Here is a 17,738-nt window from a genome sequence, read left to right on the forward strand (position 1 = left end):
GACTCCGTTGCAGGTGGGAAATGGAGAAGCATCTGGCGACTCACCCGATGATCAGCGGGTTCTGCAGCACTATTGTGGGCGTTTTCGTGGGGCAAATATTTTTATTTTTATTTTTATTTTTAATATATTATTCTATCTTTATATAACCCCATTCTTCTAGCATTGTAGACTTGTAGTATTTTAATTTATGTTATTTATTTTTTAAAACAAAAATTAATAACAAAATATAAAAAAAATAGTAAAATAAGTTGTGCAGCATTTTGGGCTAACGCTATTATAGATTTTGGAGTTTTAGAATTTAAAATTAAAATTTTGACGCGGCAGATGAAAAATAAAATGTGGCGGATTTTGGGACTGATTTTTTGTCCACTATTACTAATGTCCCAAGTGGGAAAAGGATCCAACTTCAATTGTAAAGAATAAAAATGGTGTATTATCGTTGGTATTGTTGTAAATTAGCAGTTGGTTTTGTTAAGTTGTAAAATGAAGTGTAAAATGAAGTATATAAAGGGTTGTTTCTAGAAAAGGAATTTGCACATTATTGTGAGAATTATGACCATGGCAAATTGACTATTCTTGTGGGATAGAAACTATAATATTTTATTCGTTTCGCTTTTCTATTTTAATCCATCTCATATTAGGAGTCTCGGTTCACTCATTGTATAAATAGTAATAGATCCCGCATTTCACTCACATCTTTTAATAAAACTATTATTAAAATGAGACACGGTGTATTATATTTTTTACCAACTTTCTTTTACATTTCTTAAAACTCATGTCGGTCTCAATTTGGGAATCCTAATGTGGAATGGAGGGAGTATATTTTTGCTCATGGATGCAAAATGCAACCTGTATAGTCAGCCCATTTTAAAAGATGATGTATTTGTACACGATTGCGAGGACCTTGAAAACCAAACTATAAATATCATGTACTACAACACATTCTAAAAAAATGAAATCAGCAAAGTTGGAATACAAACCCACATTGATAATTTGAGGATGAAACTAAGCAAAATATGCAATTTAAGTATAATTGGAGTTCGGGGCCCAACTGAAAGCGTCACACTTTGGACCCAACATTAAGCTTCATGTTTTGAAAATTAGAAAAAGAAGCTCCTAATTATTCTTTCATAGATTAAATAGCTCACCATTTTACTCCATTGTCCAAAGTCCAACTTCTTTCGATGCAGGGACGGAGCCAGGATTATAAATGAAAGGGGGCAAAGTTATATGTGATGAAAATTTTAGAATTTGAGTTGGGGCAAATACAAGAAAATTTTAATAATTTTACAAAATTGGACCATAAATTAGTACATGTAAACATATTTGAGGAGCGGCATTTGCCCCACCTTCTTATAAGGTGGCTCCGTCCCTGTTTCGATGGATATATTAAATAGAAAACACATAGTAGTGGTATTTGCTTGTGGATTATTCATTGGGGGAATGAAGACTATATAGGTCAAGTGAGTCGTACCCACTCTTTCCATTGCAGTTTACTTGTGGATAGATTTGTAGGCTATTATCGAAAAAAAGAGTTGTTTACCAAATACTCCCTCCGTCCCGCACTACTCGCACTTATTTCCTTTTTGGGCGTCCCAAGTTACTTGCCCCACTCTTTCCTTTTTGATAATTTCTTACTTCCTCTGTCCGCTATTAAATGTCTCATATTTGACCGGTGCGAGTTTTAAAAAATTGTTTGACTTTATGAAGTAATTAAAGTGGGTAGAAAAGTGGAGCGGATCTCCTACAAAGTTGGTGGAATGTCAAAATATGAAAAAAAATTCAAAAAATTTTAATTTTTTCGTATCATTGTGTTGATATTTTCTAAACACTATATTGACATTTTCATCCAAAACCCTAATTTGGTAGTATTTTTTATCTATTTCGATTTAATTAATAAAAATGAAAATTACACGTGGCAAATTTTAGACCACTAAAATTTTAAAATATTATGGTTTTAAATTAATTTAGTTAGCAATTAGAAAGTGAGTTAGCCATTGATCACTCGAACGCGACATTGAAGATAATTTCTTATGCCAAAAAAAAACAATGAAAAGAAAAGGTTTAAGAGAAGAAAAATTCGTAACCATAAACCACCCAACAAAATGGGAAAAAATGAACATAGCATAGTAGTCATCGCCAACGCCAACAGCGCCTCTGCGGAAATTCCCACCTCTGCGATGCATAAATAAAGTTTGTGCTTTTACCTCAGTGGCGTCTTCTCGTTTTCTTCTCCCCCTCCGCTCCGCGATAACCAAAATGTCTGCTGCCTCCGCCGCTGGATCCACCGCCCTTTCCCTCAACGCTCAACGGATTTCCCACCGCAAACAAATCTCCAATTTTAGCCACGTTTCAATGCCTCTTAAGTTTCCAGCCTCCATCGATTCGCAATGCCGATCTCTTCGCGCCGCTTCTTCCTCAGGTACCACCTCCCATTTCGTGCTCAGAATGTTTCGTTTTATTGTTAGCCTCATTTAGCTCTAATAGATGTAAAGGTGTTAATTGGTTACTGCATGATTTCAATATCGTTTTGCTGATGGTTTTTGCTCATTAAATTGCATATGCAGCCATAAAGGCGCAGATCGCAACTATCGAACAAGCGGCTACTGAAACGCCACAGAAGGTAGAAGCTCCTGTTGTTGTTATCACAGGAGCATCCAGAGGAATAGGCAAAGCTGTTGCTTTGGCTCTCGGGAAAGCTGGCTGCAAGGTTGCCTTCTTTACTTTATTGCTAAACAAGTCTGCATTTAGGTGTTCGTGTGTTTTTGTTGCTTACCTTTCTGCAATGAGATGGATTGATGATTATACTTCACATGGCCTTCTGATAGTGTTGTAGCAGAGGAGCAATATAATGAAATGAATTGTTTTTAGGAAGCTATTTTCTAAGAATTAATGACGTAATCTTTATCTTTTAAAAGTTTCTTTATTTTTTGTGTGCCCAGCTACTGTAATGCAAGGAACTTCTAGGCTTTCATCCAGCTGGAGGAATAAATATTCTCGATTAGTATCTAGTTTAATTTAATATAGTACTGAGTCAGTTAATGGGGAATCCTGTATGTTGCTTTGCTTTATACTCCCCCGTCCCACAAGAATATGCACTCTTTTCTTTTTATCTGTCCCACAAGAATATGCACTTTCCAATTTTGAAAACTCTTTTAACTTTAATTAGGTAATGCCCATTCTCCACTAACAATAGTTTAATTATATTTTCTCTCTGTCTCTCTCTTACTTTCCCAATTTTGTATTAAAACCCGTGTCAAACCTAAAGTGTATATTCTTTGGGGACGGAGGGAGTATATGGTAATTGTGATAGGTGCTATGTGAGAATTTGGCTTCTCTCGAACTAATTAGACATTACGTGCTGCAGATTTTAGTTAATTATGCAAGGTCATCAAGTGACGCTGAAGAAGTTTGCAAAGAGGTAACTTACCACTTATACAGATGCATAATGTACTTTTCAGAACTATTTGTCATACCAGAGATCTGGGTTGTCACTCCTATCTTATCCTCAAACTCTCTCAAGATTTATTAAATGTAGTAGTATTTGTAAAATCTTTATTGAGTTCATCATACGAGTTATTATACTTTTGGATCCAAAATTCTCAATCCCACCTCAAAGGCCTCTTAAAGATTATGATTGACTGGTAAGTGGTAAGTCTATGATGTGGCCATATCACCATTTATTTCTTTGGATAAACACATGTTAAAATCTCAAGTTCATATAGATGATTCGTTGGTAGCTGATTATCAGTGGACTGCATGTCTGTATCCCCTTCTTCCCAGTCCATCCTGGTGAACTACATGCATGATCTTGGCTACCTGTTCTCTATCAAGAGAAATAATTAATAATCCGTGTAATATGACGTTACCACTCACCAGGTTTTGGACATTGAGTATGCTGGTTATAACAAGTATACCTGGTACTTATTGCAGATAGAGGCTTCTGGTGGACAGGCTCTTACTTTTGGTGGAGATGTTTCCAAAGAAGCAGATGTGGATTCAATGATAAAAACTGTGAGATAATTCCCCATCTCTGTTACTTTCACCTTATGTTGAATGGAGTATATCATTGTCTCAATCATATCTTTCCTGCCAGGCAGTTGATGCATGGGGAACTGTAGATATTTTGATCAACAATGCAGGTAGTTGAAGGATCCACTTCTTTTTGGTTGTAAACCCAATTTATTGTTGTTTTCTTTTATAATGTGAACAAATCTCAGGAATTACAAGGGATGGTTTGTTGATGAGAATGAAGACATCTCAATGGAATGAGGTCATTGATCTGAACCTTACCGGAGTTTTCCTATGCACACAGGTCAATTTGCCAGAGCTCTTCTATTTGCCTGCTGATAGTAATCACCAAATGATGGGATACGAACTAAACAACTAAACCCTAATTGCGAGCCCAATAGCAGTGACGGCCCATCAGCCCAAAACCCAAGAAAAAGTATCAGTTCGGCCCAACCAAAGAGTTCGGTCGCAGCCTATAGCTCGGTAAAAGCCGACCAATCGAGTTCTACTCTCAGATCGGCAAAAGCTGATCGGCAAAGTCCAGCAGTTCGGTCTCAGTATTCGACCGAACAAGGAGATAGTGGACCCCTGCAGGATCTCCACGACCTACATCATCACCCACGATCTCCACGACCTCTATTACACCCACGATCTATTTAGTGGTATGAAGCAGTTATCAACCCCCCTACCAGGGCTGTAAACCACGATCTTAGTTCGAATTGTATAAATAGAACTGAGATCAGATAGACAAGGGTTAAGTGCTCTAGATCCTGAATCTCATATAGCAAAGCAGTATTGTAATCTGTAAGCTAGAAGAAGCAATACAAATTTGCCCTCTATTCTTCCCGTGGACGTAGATTTACCTCAGTAAATCGAACCACGTAATTCTCAGTGTTGTGATCTTCATTTATTACTTGCATTTATTCCCATCAAAAATTCGCTAAATCATCACTGGCGCCGTCTGTGGGAAACAGAGAACCAAAACTGTGATAAAAGCGAGTTTTTGATCCTTTTCCACCAAAAAAAATGCGTACCAGATCACATAATACCCATACTTCCGTCCGTGATGAAGGTGAGGAAGCTAGTCCAGCCCGTAGGTCTGGAAAACAGCCTCGGGAGAAATCGGCCTCCAGTTCTCTTCGCACCGAGCCTCCCCAGCAGCCCGATTTGAATGAGGCTGTCAAGTTGTTCTTGGCTGAGAAGCAGGATGAGTTCTTAACATTCCTGCAAAAGAGCCAAAAGCCGGAGAAGAAAACGGCGGATTCTCCCTCCCCCTCCAGACATGAAAGTCACTACCGCAGTAGTGTCGTATCTTCCAGGAGAAAGAATCCTCACCACCGACATGTTCCTTTTCCTCCTTGTTACCGAAATCACAGGAGAACTTCATCTCCACCATACCGGAGAGATGTCGGATTCGCTATGTATGGAGCGCTGAAGACTCCATTTTCGGATGATATCACCAGAACTCCGTTGCCACAGAATTACCGAACTCCGTCAGTGACTTATGACGGGTTAGTGGATCCTCATGATTTCCTGGGACGCTATCAGTATAATATGGCGAACCAAGGTCTCAATGAGGTTCATATGTGTAAGCTGTTTCCCGAGCTGCTCATCGGGAACGCAAGAAGGTGGTTCGATAGCCTCCCTCAAGGCAGCATTAGATCTTACAGAGATCTAATGGATGCTTTTCATAGGAGGTTCTTCCAGAAAGCGGAAACCCGAATCACTTCGGCTCAGCTGCTTTCTATACGTCAAGGTCGCGATGAAAAGATTAGCGACTTCATGACAAGATTCCACAAGGAATGCCTACAAGTAGATGATCTCAATGATCTACTTGTCATTTCGGCATTCCAAAATGGAATTCTGCCAGGAGCTCTCTACAGAAAGCTCGTTGAATGCAGTCCGCAAACAGCTCAAGAGATGTGGGACATTGCGGACCAGTTTTCTCGGGCTGATGAGGCAGACCGTCGAAAACGGTCTTTAGACAGCTCTTCCAGAGGAGACAAGAGGAAGCCCGATCATAGCGATCAGGGGCATCCTCGCCGAACTCCTTTTGAAAGAATTCAAAGGGCACCGGTACAAGACAGGTTGGGACCACGTCTCAATCTTGAGAAACCCCCCGCTCAGTTCGTACCATTGAACAAGTCGAGAGCGGAAATTTTCGAACTGCATTCTGATATGTTCGAAAAACCAAAGCAGATGACGAAATCGGCCACGCGCCGAAGTCAGGATAAATATTGCTTCTTCCATCAAGACCACGGTCACGATACCGAGGAGTGCCGAAATTTGGCAGCAGATGTTGATGTTCTTGTGAAAGCAGGGACGTTAAAAAAATACCAAAGCAAGCCGCCGAAAAAGAATAAGAAACAGAGAAGTGCGAACTGCGCTCCTCAGGATCCTAAAAGGCAACAGGATCCCGAAGACGATGACGAGCCGCAATATGATGGAGTGATCCAGACTATTGACGCTCTCCCAGCCGGGAAGACTAAATCGTCTCTAAAATCAGAGCGCAGAGGCTTCAATCGAGAGGAGCCAACACATAAAAGGCTGAAGAAGGAGGAAGTAATTACATTTTCAGATGCAGATCCCGTCCCGGCCATTTCTCCTCATCAAGACGCTATTGTCATTCAAGCTGGAGTGGCAAACAAACTGATCCACAGAGTGTTTGTGGATACAGGAGCGTCGGTTAGCATTCTTTTTAAAGAATGTTTTGATAAACTGGAAGTGGATCCAGCTCGGCTCAGTCCGGCCCCACTTCCTCTGAAAAGTTTCGCCCAGGAGGACACCTGCCCTGAAGGTATTATCAGCCTTCCGATTACGGTAGGAAGAGCGCCTACTAGCTCCAGTACGATGATCGAGTTTTTTGTGGTAAAAGCTCGATCCCCGTATAACATTATACTGGGAAGAAACTGGCTCAACACAGTTCGGGCCATTTGCTCTACTTATCACCTCACGATCAAGATCCCCACTAAAGGAGGGATAGCAGTCATCCGAGGTGATCAAAAGAGAGCAAAAGAATGTCTGCAGATTGCGCTTAAAAGTGCCGAACAATCAGATCGGCACCATCAAGCATAGCAATCACAGCAGCCGGAGTCAGAGGCAGGCGAAATGAACGAAGTCACACCGGAGCCGAACTCACGACCAGTTCAGTTATACGAAGACGATCCATCCAGAACGGTCAAGATCGGTTTCGCGGGAACACCTCTACTCCGGGAAAAGACCATCCAGCTCCTCAAAGAGTACAAAGATGTCTTTGCGTGGTCTCCGTTGGACATGACTGGAGTGTCTCCCGAGGTAATTACACATCGGTTAAATATTGATCCTTCAGTCCGGCCTATAAAACAGAAGCAAAGACTCTTTGCGGCAGAAAGAAATCAAGTCATCCATGACGAAGTCCGCCAATTACTGAAAGCGGATGTATTATTTGAAGTAAAATATCCTTCTTGGGTGGCCAATCCTGTGATGATCAAGAAAAAAGAAGGAGGATGGCGGATGTGCATAGATTTTACAGATCTAAATAAGCACTGTCCTAAAGATTGCTACCCCCTTCCCAACATAGATAAAAAAGTAGAAGCTTTGATAGGCTTCGAAATTTTCTGTTTTCTTGATTTGTATAAAGGATACCACCAAGTTTTAATGGATGAGAATGATGCTTCAAAAACGGCTTTCATTACTGACTTCGGTATTTTTGCTTATAAAAAGATGCCATTTGGTTTAAAGAATGCCGGAGCCACATATCAAAGGATGGTAGATAAGCTATTTCGGCACCTGATCGGAAAAGAGGTTGAAGTATATGTTGACGACATAGTTGTTAAAAGCAGAAGCACTTCGGAGTACGAAAACAATCTCAAATCCACTCTCGACGTGCTCAAAAAAGCCAACCTCAAACTCAATCCCCAAAAATGTACCTTTTTGGTAGATTCGGGAAAATTTCTGGGTTGTTGGGCTTCAAAGGAAGGACTCAAGGCAAATCCCCTAAAGGTTCAAGTTGTTCAGAACATGGTAATGCCGAAGTCAATACATGATGTGCAAAGGCTAACTGGATGTCTAGCCGCACTGAATAGATTCCTTTCCCAAGCAGCCGAGAAGCAAATGCCGTTCTTCAATGTTTTGAAGAAGGCACCAAAGTTTGAGTGGGGAGCCGAACAGAAGAAGGCTTTTGACGAACTCAAATGTTATTTAACCGAACTTCCTATTCTCTCTGCTCCAACAGATGCCGAAGTGATATTCTTATATTTAGCAGCATCAGATCAAACCATTAGCGCGGTGCTTGTACGAGAAGAAGGCCTAAAACAGCGTCCTATCTACTTTACAAGCCGAGCATTAAGAGGTCCCGAAACAAGGTATCAACCTCTGGAAAAAATTGCTCTGGCATTAGTAAATGCAGCAAGGAGACTGCGGCCATATTTCTATGCTCACAAAGTGTGCGTCTTAACCGATCTTCCACTTCGGCAAGTTTTGACTAAGCCCGAAGCATCGGGCAGAATTGCCAAGTGGGCCATAGAGTTGGGAGAACATTCAATAGAATATCTACCTCGGAAAGCCATCAAGGGACAAGCCTTGGCAGATTTTCTTGTAGAGGTAAAGTTCGATCAGGCAATCCCTACTATTGCCGAACAGAAAAATCCTACCAATGATGAACTAACACTGCCCCAGAAACCCGAAGTAGAGCCGCCGGACTGTTGGATTGGATTCGTGGATGGAGCTTCGAATAAGACAGGAAGTGGAGCTGGTATTCTACTTATCGCTCCCGACGGACACGAAGTAACTTATTCACTTCGGTTCTTATTCCCAACCACTAATAACGAAGCCGAATACGAAGCCCTTCTTGCCGGACTTCAGTTAGCGCAACGTCTACTTGTCAAATCTCTCAAAATTCATTGTGATTCACAAGTCATAGTGAATCACATGCTGGGTACAAGTGAAGCCCGTGGTGAAAGGATGAAAAAATACTTGGACAAAGCGCAAAGTATTAGCCGAAATTTCTCTTATTTTCGGATAATCCACATTCCCAGAGCGGGAAATAGCCGAGCAGATACTTTAGGTAAGTTGGCCTCATATCCGAGCTCAAGGGTGGAGGAATTACCGCACAGAAGCATTGATGAAGCTGAAGTACACTCAGTAACCAGTTCACCAAACTGGATGACGCTAATATTAAAGTATCTAGATCAAGGACAACTGCCCGAGGATAAGAGAGAAGCAAGGAAAATCACATGCCGAGCACGTCGGTATGAACTTCATGAAGGAGTCCTATATAGAAAGTCCTACCTTCAACCGTTATTGCGATGTGTAGGACCAGAAGAGACGGATTACATCCTTAGAGAAGTTCATGAAGGATCTTGCGGTAGCCACATCGGAGCTAGAGCATTAGCTAAAAAAGTTCTGAGATGGGGATATTATTGGCCAACTTTGGTACAAGAAGCAGTACGGCTAGTTAAGAAATGTACGAAATGCCAAATCCATGCAAATATCCCAAGGATGCCGCAGACTGATCTATGTGCTATGCAAAGCCCTTGGCCTTTTATGCAATGGGGCATAGACATAGTAGGACCACTACCACAAGCTCCCCGGCAAATGAAATTCTTGATCGTTGCCGTGGATTACTTCACAAAGTGGGTGGAGGCTGAACCATTAGCTACGATAACGAGCTCAAAGGCATTAGATTTTGTCTGGAAGAACATAGTTTGCCGATTTGGCATACCCCATATCCTCATTTCGGATAATGGGACTCAGTTTACTGACAAAACATTCAAGAATTGGTGCCAAGAGTTGAATATTCAACAGCGGTTCACTTCGGTCTCTCACCCACAAGCAAACGGACAAACGGAAGTAACAAACCGTATTTTGGTGAAAGGATTAAAAGCTCGGTTAGAACAAGCCAAAGGACAATGGGTAGAAAATCTTCCTCAAGTCCTATGGTCTTACCGAACTACACCAAAAACCTCCAACGGTGAAACTCCGTACAGTCTAGTGTACGGCACTGAAGCCGTAATTCCGGTTGAGATCGGCATACCCAGCCCCCGAACCCTCAATTTCTCAACAGAACTGAATGACGACGGACTGAGAGCCGAACTAGATCTTGCCGAAGAAAGAAGAGAATTGGCCTGCATAAAAGCAGCCAAGTACAAGGAGCAAGTAACCCGGTATTATAACCAAAGGGTGAAAAAGCTGCAGTTTCAAGTGGGAGATCTCGTATTGAGAAACAATGAAGTAAGCCGAGCAGAAAAGCTGGGCAAACTTGAACCCACATGGGAAGGTCCGTATCGGGTGTCAGAAGTACTGGGAAAAGGGTCTTATAAATTGACTCACATGTCAGGAGAACAAGTACCCCGAACATGACACATTTCCAACCTCAAGAAGTTCTATTTGTAAGAGACAAGGTCCGGTCAGTCTCGTGTCTAGTTCGGTCCTAGGGGTATGTGCTTTCATATTTGTATTGTTCTTTATACTTGTCGTTTTTAAAAGATTAAAATCTTTTTCGTCCTTTTTATTTGTCTCTCTATGTGCGTTTTGTCTCTCTATGTGCGTTTTGTCTCTCTATGTGCGTTTTGTCTCTTATAAATGTTACTGAGGTATATTGTTCTTTAAAGGCTGATCCCCTTTTTAGATCAATTATTAAAGACAATTGTGAGTCCAAGCTTCTAAGGAAGATACAAGACTCCACAATTCAGCTTAAGAAACAAGCAATTCGTCTGAAACGAACTGCAATAAGCCGAAAACCACTTCGGTTAACTAGGGAAAGTCCAATCCAAGCGATAAAACTCGCCAAATAAGGACACAAACTAAGTCCGGTCAAAGAAGAGTTTACTTCATAAGACCAAGGACGAGTACACAAACTAAGTCCGGTCAAAGAAGAGTTTACTTCATAAGACCGAGGACGAGTACAATAAATGAAATAAAAAATCGCTGAACTGTAAATACGCAGTGATAGAAGCGAAATGAAAAAATTTCATTTACTAAGTCTTGTTGGGCATACAATTCCGCTGCCCTACGAGAATGCGTTACACCATTACAAAGGACTACTCTACTGTCTACGGTTGCTAAAGTTGAGCCACCTATCCAAAAAGTCCTCATGATGCTGAGTTCGGGCGTTCCGAGCAGTTGAAGAATCAGTAGGTGGACGAGATGCTCTGATCGACCTACCGCCTCTTCTCTGAGTCCGGGAAGTTCTAGCACCTCGGCGGCGAAGAGTCTCTTCACGAAGCATTCGCTGATCTTGCTCACTCATATTCACCACTCCTCTACGAACTTCAGGGCGTTCTTGTCTTGACGTTTCCGGTTGCTCCTGAGTCCGTTGCTGACTTGGAGTAGGTTCTTGTCTTGACGTTTCCGGTTGCTCCTGAGTCCGTTGCTGACTTGGAGTACGTTCTTGTCTTGACGTTTCCGGTTGCTCCTGAGTCCGGTGCTGATTTGGAGTAGAAGTTTGAGTAAGTGGATCCGAGGTTTGAGTTGGAGCGTGAGCGTCTGTTAGCGGGAAACGGCTAAGGAATCTCTCGATCGCGGGACGCCGGGAAAGAATGATGTCGTACAGAGAAGCCAAGCGCCGCAATGATTTCACAACTTGTTGGCAAGCCGAGCTCTCCAGCACATTGTTCTTCCGGAGTACATGAAGCTTCTCCCACAGTTCATCAACTTGATTCTGAACTTCGGATATAGTCATTCCCCCGCGCCCGCTGATGAAGTCTTCATATGCAGTCCTCTCAGCGATGACAGTATTCAGCTCGGCCTCTAGATCTCTCCTTATGGACTCTAAGTCCTTATTGTTGGACTCCAGCTCCACTAAACGAGCCAAGAGTTCATCATACTTCATCTGGTCATCTATAGCTTTTTTCTCAGCTTCATTTAAAGCCGAAGAGTATAGCCGCTTCCAGTGAAGTACCTCCAGCTCCTTAGAGTAAAGAATACGAAGCAGCTATGTCAGTTCGGCATTTCAGTTTACCGAGCAGGCAGTAAACCACAATAGGAGTAAAAGAGATTAAGAAAAGCTATAAAGAAGACACGAGTGTAGAAAGGAGAATTTTTTCATTCAAAGAAAAAATTTACACAAGGAGGGCTTCAAGGCCATTTTACAAATAGAAAGAAACTAAACTAAGAGAAGGGAGACGAAATCATACTCCGCCAGTTTCGTCTCCGGCTTCTCTGTGGGTTTCAGCTTCTTTCTCCTTGTCTACCTCGGTCTCAGCCTCGGCCTCCCTACTCCCTCCCTCCTGCTCGGCGCCCCCATCGCCGGTCTGCTGATCCTCCTGCTCGGTCTCCCGGCCGGCCTCATTTTCCTGCTCACCCTCTTTGAAAATTGAAGCGGGTGAAACAGGCCCCAAGGAGGCAAAGATGGCCTCCATGTTCTCGTCACGGTCAGCACGGCAATTACGGACTCGCTCAGCAGAAAGCAGGACCGATGAAGACGCAAGCTCCTCAAGGAGCGGCAGACTCTGGAGGCGCGCTGCAATCTCTCGGCCATACAGCGGCAAAACGACTTCGGGTTCCTGCTCAGCGTTATCGGTCATCAATTTCAGCAGATCGCCGATAAGGGCCGAAAATTGATTGCTCAAAAAGAGTTTCTCCATGTAAACACGGAGAGCCTCCCCCTGAGCAACCACGGCAGCAGCCTCCCTCTGTTTCGACTGCTCTCTCTGGATGATGAGCTGGTTTTTGGCACGCTGGGCTTCATCCTGAGCCGAGATCCTAGCGGCCCTTGCCTCCTCAAAGTCTGCCCGAGCCTGTTCGGCCTGGTGACGAGCAGCATTCAAATTCCTCTTCATCTCATCATAATCGCTGGACGCTTTAGAGAGTTCAACTGTGACGAGCTTGCAGAGCATATTGTTCCTCTGAAAATGGAAAAAGGAAAAAAGTCAACAGAGGGGCCACAAAAAATATAGGAAAGAAGCAAAACCAGAAAATCAAGAAGGAAATTCACCTCCACAAAGTCCTTTGGCCATAAAAAGGGCTCAGAGATATGTTCCGAAGTGGCCGCAACCGCTCCGGATCCACAACCCCCCAGGACAATGTCTCTCTGTGGCGCTTTTGGGGGTTTCTGAGTCTTCGCCTTCCCCTTTGCCGAAGTCGATTCCGGCTTTTTTGGATCCGAAGACTGACTCGAAGAGGTCTTCTGCCTCTTCGGATTCTTCTCGGCATCAGACGCCGAGCTGGTGGCTCTCTGTTTCTCCGGCTCCTTGGATTCGGAGGATTTGCGACCTAGCCTGCTTAGCATGTTCACTGCCAAAAAGCGAGAAAACAAAGTTAGTTTTCGCCGCTAAAGCAGTAAAGCATAAAAAAGAAATCCTCACCCTCAGTCTCTTCGTCCGAAGACGAGGAATCGAACACGAAGTCACCCTTGACGAGCTCAGATTCCGAATACTGTTTCCTAATCATGGGAATCTTATTGAGCTCGCCCTCGAGCTCGTCCAACGGTTCTACCCGAGGATGAGGAATTACGGACTTCGGCCCTCTCCAGGAAAAGTCCGGAGCCGCTGTCCTATTGTAAAAAAAGAAACGATTTTGCCACTTCGGCCATTTGGTTTTACAGAATGCTCTGAAGGGCTGTAAAGGGATCAAGTAAAACCAGGATCCCTTTCTCTTAAACTGAAAGAAATTAAGGATTGCCCTCAGAGACAGATCCTTTTTTAGTCTACGCAGCTCGGCAGCAAAGGCCGATAAGTGCCTCCAAGAATTTGGAGTCACCTGACCTAAAGGAAGTTGAAAAAAATCAAGAAGCTCTACAAAGGCAGGGGGAAGAGGGAAACGAAGCCCGCATTCTAAGCAGGCTTCGTAAACGGTGGCATAACCCTCCGGCGGCGAGTTAGCCCTATGAATGTCGTCGGGAATCACCACTAACCCCCCAGGAAGAAAATATTTTCCGTGTAAGGATATCACAGTATCCTTACTCAAAATGCTGTGAAAATATTCTACCGTCTTCTCCCCGGACCTTTTCCGGCCAGAAGACCCCTTACCCCCCTTCCTACCACTACCTGATTCAGAAACAGATTCAGAAGAAGAAGACATGATTCTTACTCTTTGATGGTCGAAAGTCTCTGAAGAAATTCTTGAAGAAGCGGAAGAAAATTTTACGAAAAAGAGAGAGAATACAGAAGAAATAATCGCAAAAGTATTCCAATGATGAAGAGAGGAAATATTTATCAGATTCGCAAAGGCATTTCAAATTCGTCGCACCGTTTCAAATCCCACTTTTTCTGGATTCTCTGGCCGGATTTGCTGTCACATTTAATGCAGACACGTGCAGAGCACGCCTCCTGACCCCCTTACAAAATGCCGAAGTGATTTACTTCGCTTTTCGGGGGGGTGGTGATGGGATACGAACTAAACAACTAAACCCTAATTGCGAGCCCAATAGCAGTGACGACCCATCAGCCCAAAATCCAAGAAAAAGTATCAGTTCGGCACAACCAAAGAGTTCGGTCGCAGCCTATAGCTCGGTAAAAGCCGACCAATCGAGTTCTACTCTCAGATCGGCAAAAGCTGATCGGCAAAGTCCAGCAGTTCGGTCTCAGTATTCGACCGAACAAGGAGATAGTGGACCCCTGCAGGATCTCCACGACCTACATCATCACCCACGATCTCCACGACCTCTATTACACCCACGATCTATTTAGTGGTATGAAGCAGTTATCAACCCCCCTACCAGGGCTGTAAACCACGATCTTAGTTCGAATTGTATAAATAGAACTGAGATCAGATAGACAAGGGTTAAGTGCTCTAGATCCTGAATCTCATATAGCAAAGCAGTATTGTAATCTGTAAGCTAGAAGAAGCAATACAAATTTGCCCTCTATTCTTCCCGTGGACGTAGATTTACCTCAGTAAATCGAACCACGTAATTCTCAGTGTTGTGATCTTCATTTATTACTTGCATTTATTCCCATAAAAAATTCGCTAAATCATCACCAAACTTATACAAAAATTAATTCTGATGTTTTCATTCTCTTCAGGCAGCTGCCAAGGTTATGATGAGGAAGAAAAAGGTAACTACGATGCTTAGTTTCTTAATGGTTGGATCATGTTCATGAGCTCATTTCTCGTTGTAAATATTCTCTTTGTTTCTGGATGAGCACATTCTTCTTTGTTTTCTTGTTTCTTTAGTGGTATTATGCTAGCGGGTGGTGGTACTAGAACCTGTGAAGTTACATGTGATGACTCCTTGTTTATATCTTTGTTGCATTCACAATTTCCTAAATAATTGTGTGACTCTTTAGTTGCAATTCCGTCCAGCAGTTTCTTTTCAATTCTCTTATGCAATATAATTTCACTCTTTACTTCTTTAGAGAAGAAGGTTTCTTAATATCTTATTTTTTAATCTATAGGGAAGGATTATTAATATCTCATCTGTAGTTGGTCTTGTTGGAAATGTTGGACAAGCCAACTACAGTGCTGCAAAAGCCGGGGTAATTGGACTAACAAAGACAGTCGCCAAGGAATATTCTAGCAGAAACATTACTGTGAGTTTGCTGAAAAGGTTTACCTTTATGTGTTATGAAAATTGTATGCATCTGCATTCTGAAATTTGAAAAAATTAATGTGACAGGTGAATGCTGTTGCTCCTGGATTCATTGCATCTGATATGACTTCTAAGCTTGGGGCAGAGTTTGAGAAAAAGATATTGGACGCCATCCCATTGGGTCAGTTAATTTCTCTGATCATAATCAGTGTCATACATGTCATTCGCTGAAAAAGCTTTTAGCCATCTGGACCTTGTCTTCCTCTGGTAATCGTGCCCATTTGCATCTGAACTTGTAACTAACTCTGGCCACTTCCATCTATGTCATGGCCACATTGAACATGTTTATGGGTAACCATGATACCTCTCCTGCTACATTGCCTAGATGATCATTTTTTTTATGTTTTACTCGATGATGTTAGGTTAATTTAGTGAATCTCTTCAACATAATATGATGACTACTATGATGAAATTCCCAGAGTTAATCTGTACGTAGTGCTACTGATACTGCACTCTGGTTAGGGGGACATTTATCTTGGCATGCCAACTGCAATTGCTCAAGGTCATATTGATAATCATATGTTGAGCAAATATTTTACTTTTACTAACTACTTCCCTATGCAAATTCAGGAAGGTATGGGCAACCAGAGGAAGTTGCCGGATTGGTGGAATTCTTGGCCCTTAGCCCTGCCGCTAGTTATATCACTGGACAGGTTTGTAACCAATCAACCACTTAGCCTTATTGCATTAATAAGGCACACACCTTGTTTACCCACAAAATCTGTCTTGGGAATGAGTTTCATAATGCTAAACTCAGAGCCTCTCTTGTTTACCATGTAATTTTTATGTTGTGCAGGTGTTAACCATTGATGGAGGTATGATCATGTAAGAAGCTACTGATATTCACCATTGCTCTAGATTCCTCTCTCCAAATGAGTCGACTCGCCTATATGCATTGATATCAAGTTTTGCCTTGAAATATTATAGTGAAAGAATTTGGTGTGACCAAGATTTGAGTTTATGAAAAGAAAAAACAAGATTTGAGTTTATTGAAAGCCGGTGGTTGTACTGTACTAATGGTTTATCAAAGCTCTTTAGAAAAGATCTTGTAATTTATTTAAAAGTATTACGAGAACAATGTTGTATTCAAGAACAAAGTTGTATTTGGGTAAGAAGGTCATTACGCTCTTAAAGAAATTATCTTACAGTACTAAAGATTTAAGGCGTGAAGAAGGAGAATTCAATTTGTTGTTTTGTTTTTGGAAAACCTAATATTGATAGACCTTAAAAAAAATACTCCCTCCGTCCGTCCCCTTATAGTAGGGGCATAAGTTTTTGGCACGGAGATTATGAAAGGAGTGTTTAGTGGTTAAGTGGGATTGGTAATAAAGTAGATAAAGTGATATGATGCTTTTCTTTTTTCTTTTATTGTAATAATTTGATTCCAATTAACTGTCATTTATTTAACTTGATTTCTTTAGGACTTAATTAAATTATTAATGCAATCTAATTCATGTTTTTTATATATTATGGTAAAGTCTATGTAATAAAGGAATAATTACAATCTGATTTTACACAACAAAATTAAAAAATCCGAAAAGAGTAACTGAAATTAAATGCAATAAATTTAATGGACAATCTATAAAATTTAACACGTTGTATTCAACTAAAATTAATTGCAATAAATACAGTGGATAACTCTTGTTTAGTTACATTACCATCTACCCCTAGAAATTTAAAGTGGCGGCAAATGAAATTATGTCAAAAGATACATCTGCCGCCAATACAAAATGCATTAACTAAGTCTATAAATATCGATTCATACTCCCATTGCTTCAACTCTAGTCCAACATTCAAAATATGGAAAAACATATTGAAAATTCACCAGAAAAGAAAAACCCTGATAGTTCAATTCATCCTCCAAAAGTGTGTGAATGGGAAACCTCCTCGTGGCACTCTCAAAGAAGCTCAACAGAAATTCGGCGTGTCGAGACAGACTATCACAAGATATTGGAATGTTGCAAAACAACAACAACAACAAGGTGAATCCATAAGGTTAGTAAATTCTAAAAAGTCTAGATACCATAGAAAATTTATTCAGCTAGATATGACTGTTCTGCAAGGTTTGTATTTCTCTCAAAGATGCAATATTAGAAGTTTAGTTGTTGCATTAGGATGTGGTAAAACCACAGTTTGGAGATGGGTGAATGTTGGGCTAATTAGGTCACATACTTCAGCAATACGGCCTGACTTAACAGCCCCGAATAAGCTTCTACGC

At 41.7% G+C, this 17,738-nt stretch overlaps 1 protein-coding gene across 2 annotated transcripts; it reads left to right on the plus strand.

The window, feature by feature from the left end:
• The first annotated feature begins 2,122 nt into the window (after window positions 1-2,122).
• Window positions 2,123-16,653, plus strand: LOC121798314 (3-oxoacyl-[acyl-carrier-protein] reductase 4-like). Of its 2 annotated transcripts, none has more exons than XM_042197243.1 (11): window positions 2,123-2,422; window positions 2,568-2,710; window positions 3,368-3,421; window positions 3,934-4,014; window positions 4,097-4,142; window positions 4,221-4,315; window positions 14,955-14,987; window positions 15,327-15,461; window positions 15,548-15,641; window positions 16,091-16,173; window positions 16,317-16,653. In XM_042197243.1, exons 1-11 carry the CDS (start codon window positions 2,260-2,262, stop codon window positions 16,347-16,349), a joined length of 960 nt encoding a protein of 319 aa, XP_042053177.1. In that variant the 5' UTR covers window positions 2,123-2,259; the 3' UTR covers window positions 16,350-16,653. The 2 variants fall into 2 exon arrangements, with proteins under 2 accessions (XP_042053177.1, XP_042053178.1); XM_042197244.1 differs by having other exon boundaries at window positions 4,221-4,273.
• Window positions 16,654-17,738: the final 1,085 nt, after the last annotated feature.

Source organism: Salvia splendens, chromosome 4 (genome assembly GCF_004379255.2).
Source record: "Salvia splendens isolate huo1 chromosome 4, SspV2, whole genome shotgun sequence".
NCBI classification, from domain to species: domain Eukaryota; kingdom Viridiplantae; phylum Streptophyta; class Magnoliopsida; order Lamiales; family Lamiaceae; genus Salvia; species Salvia splendens.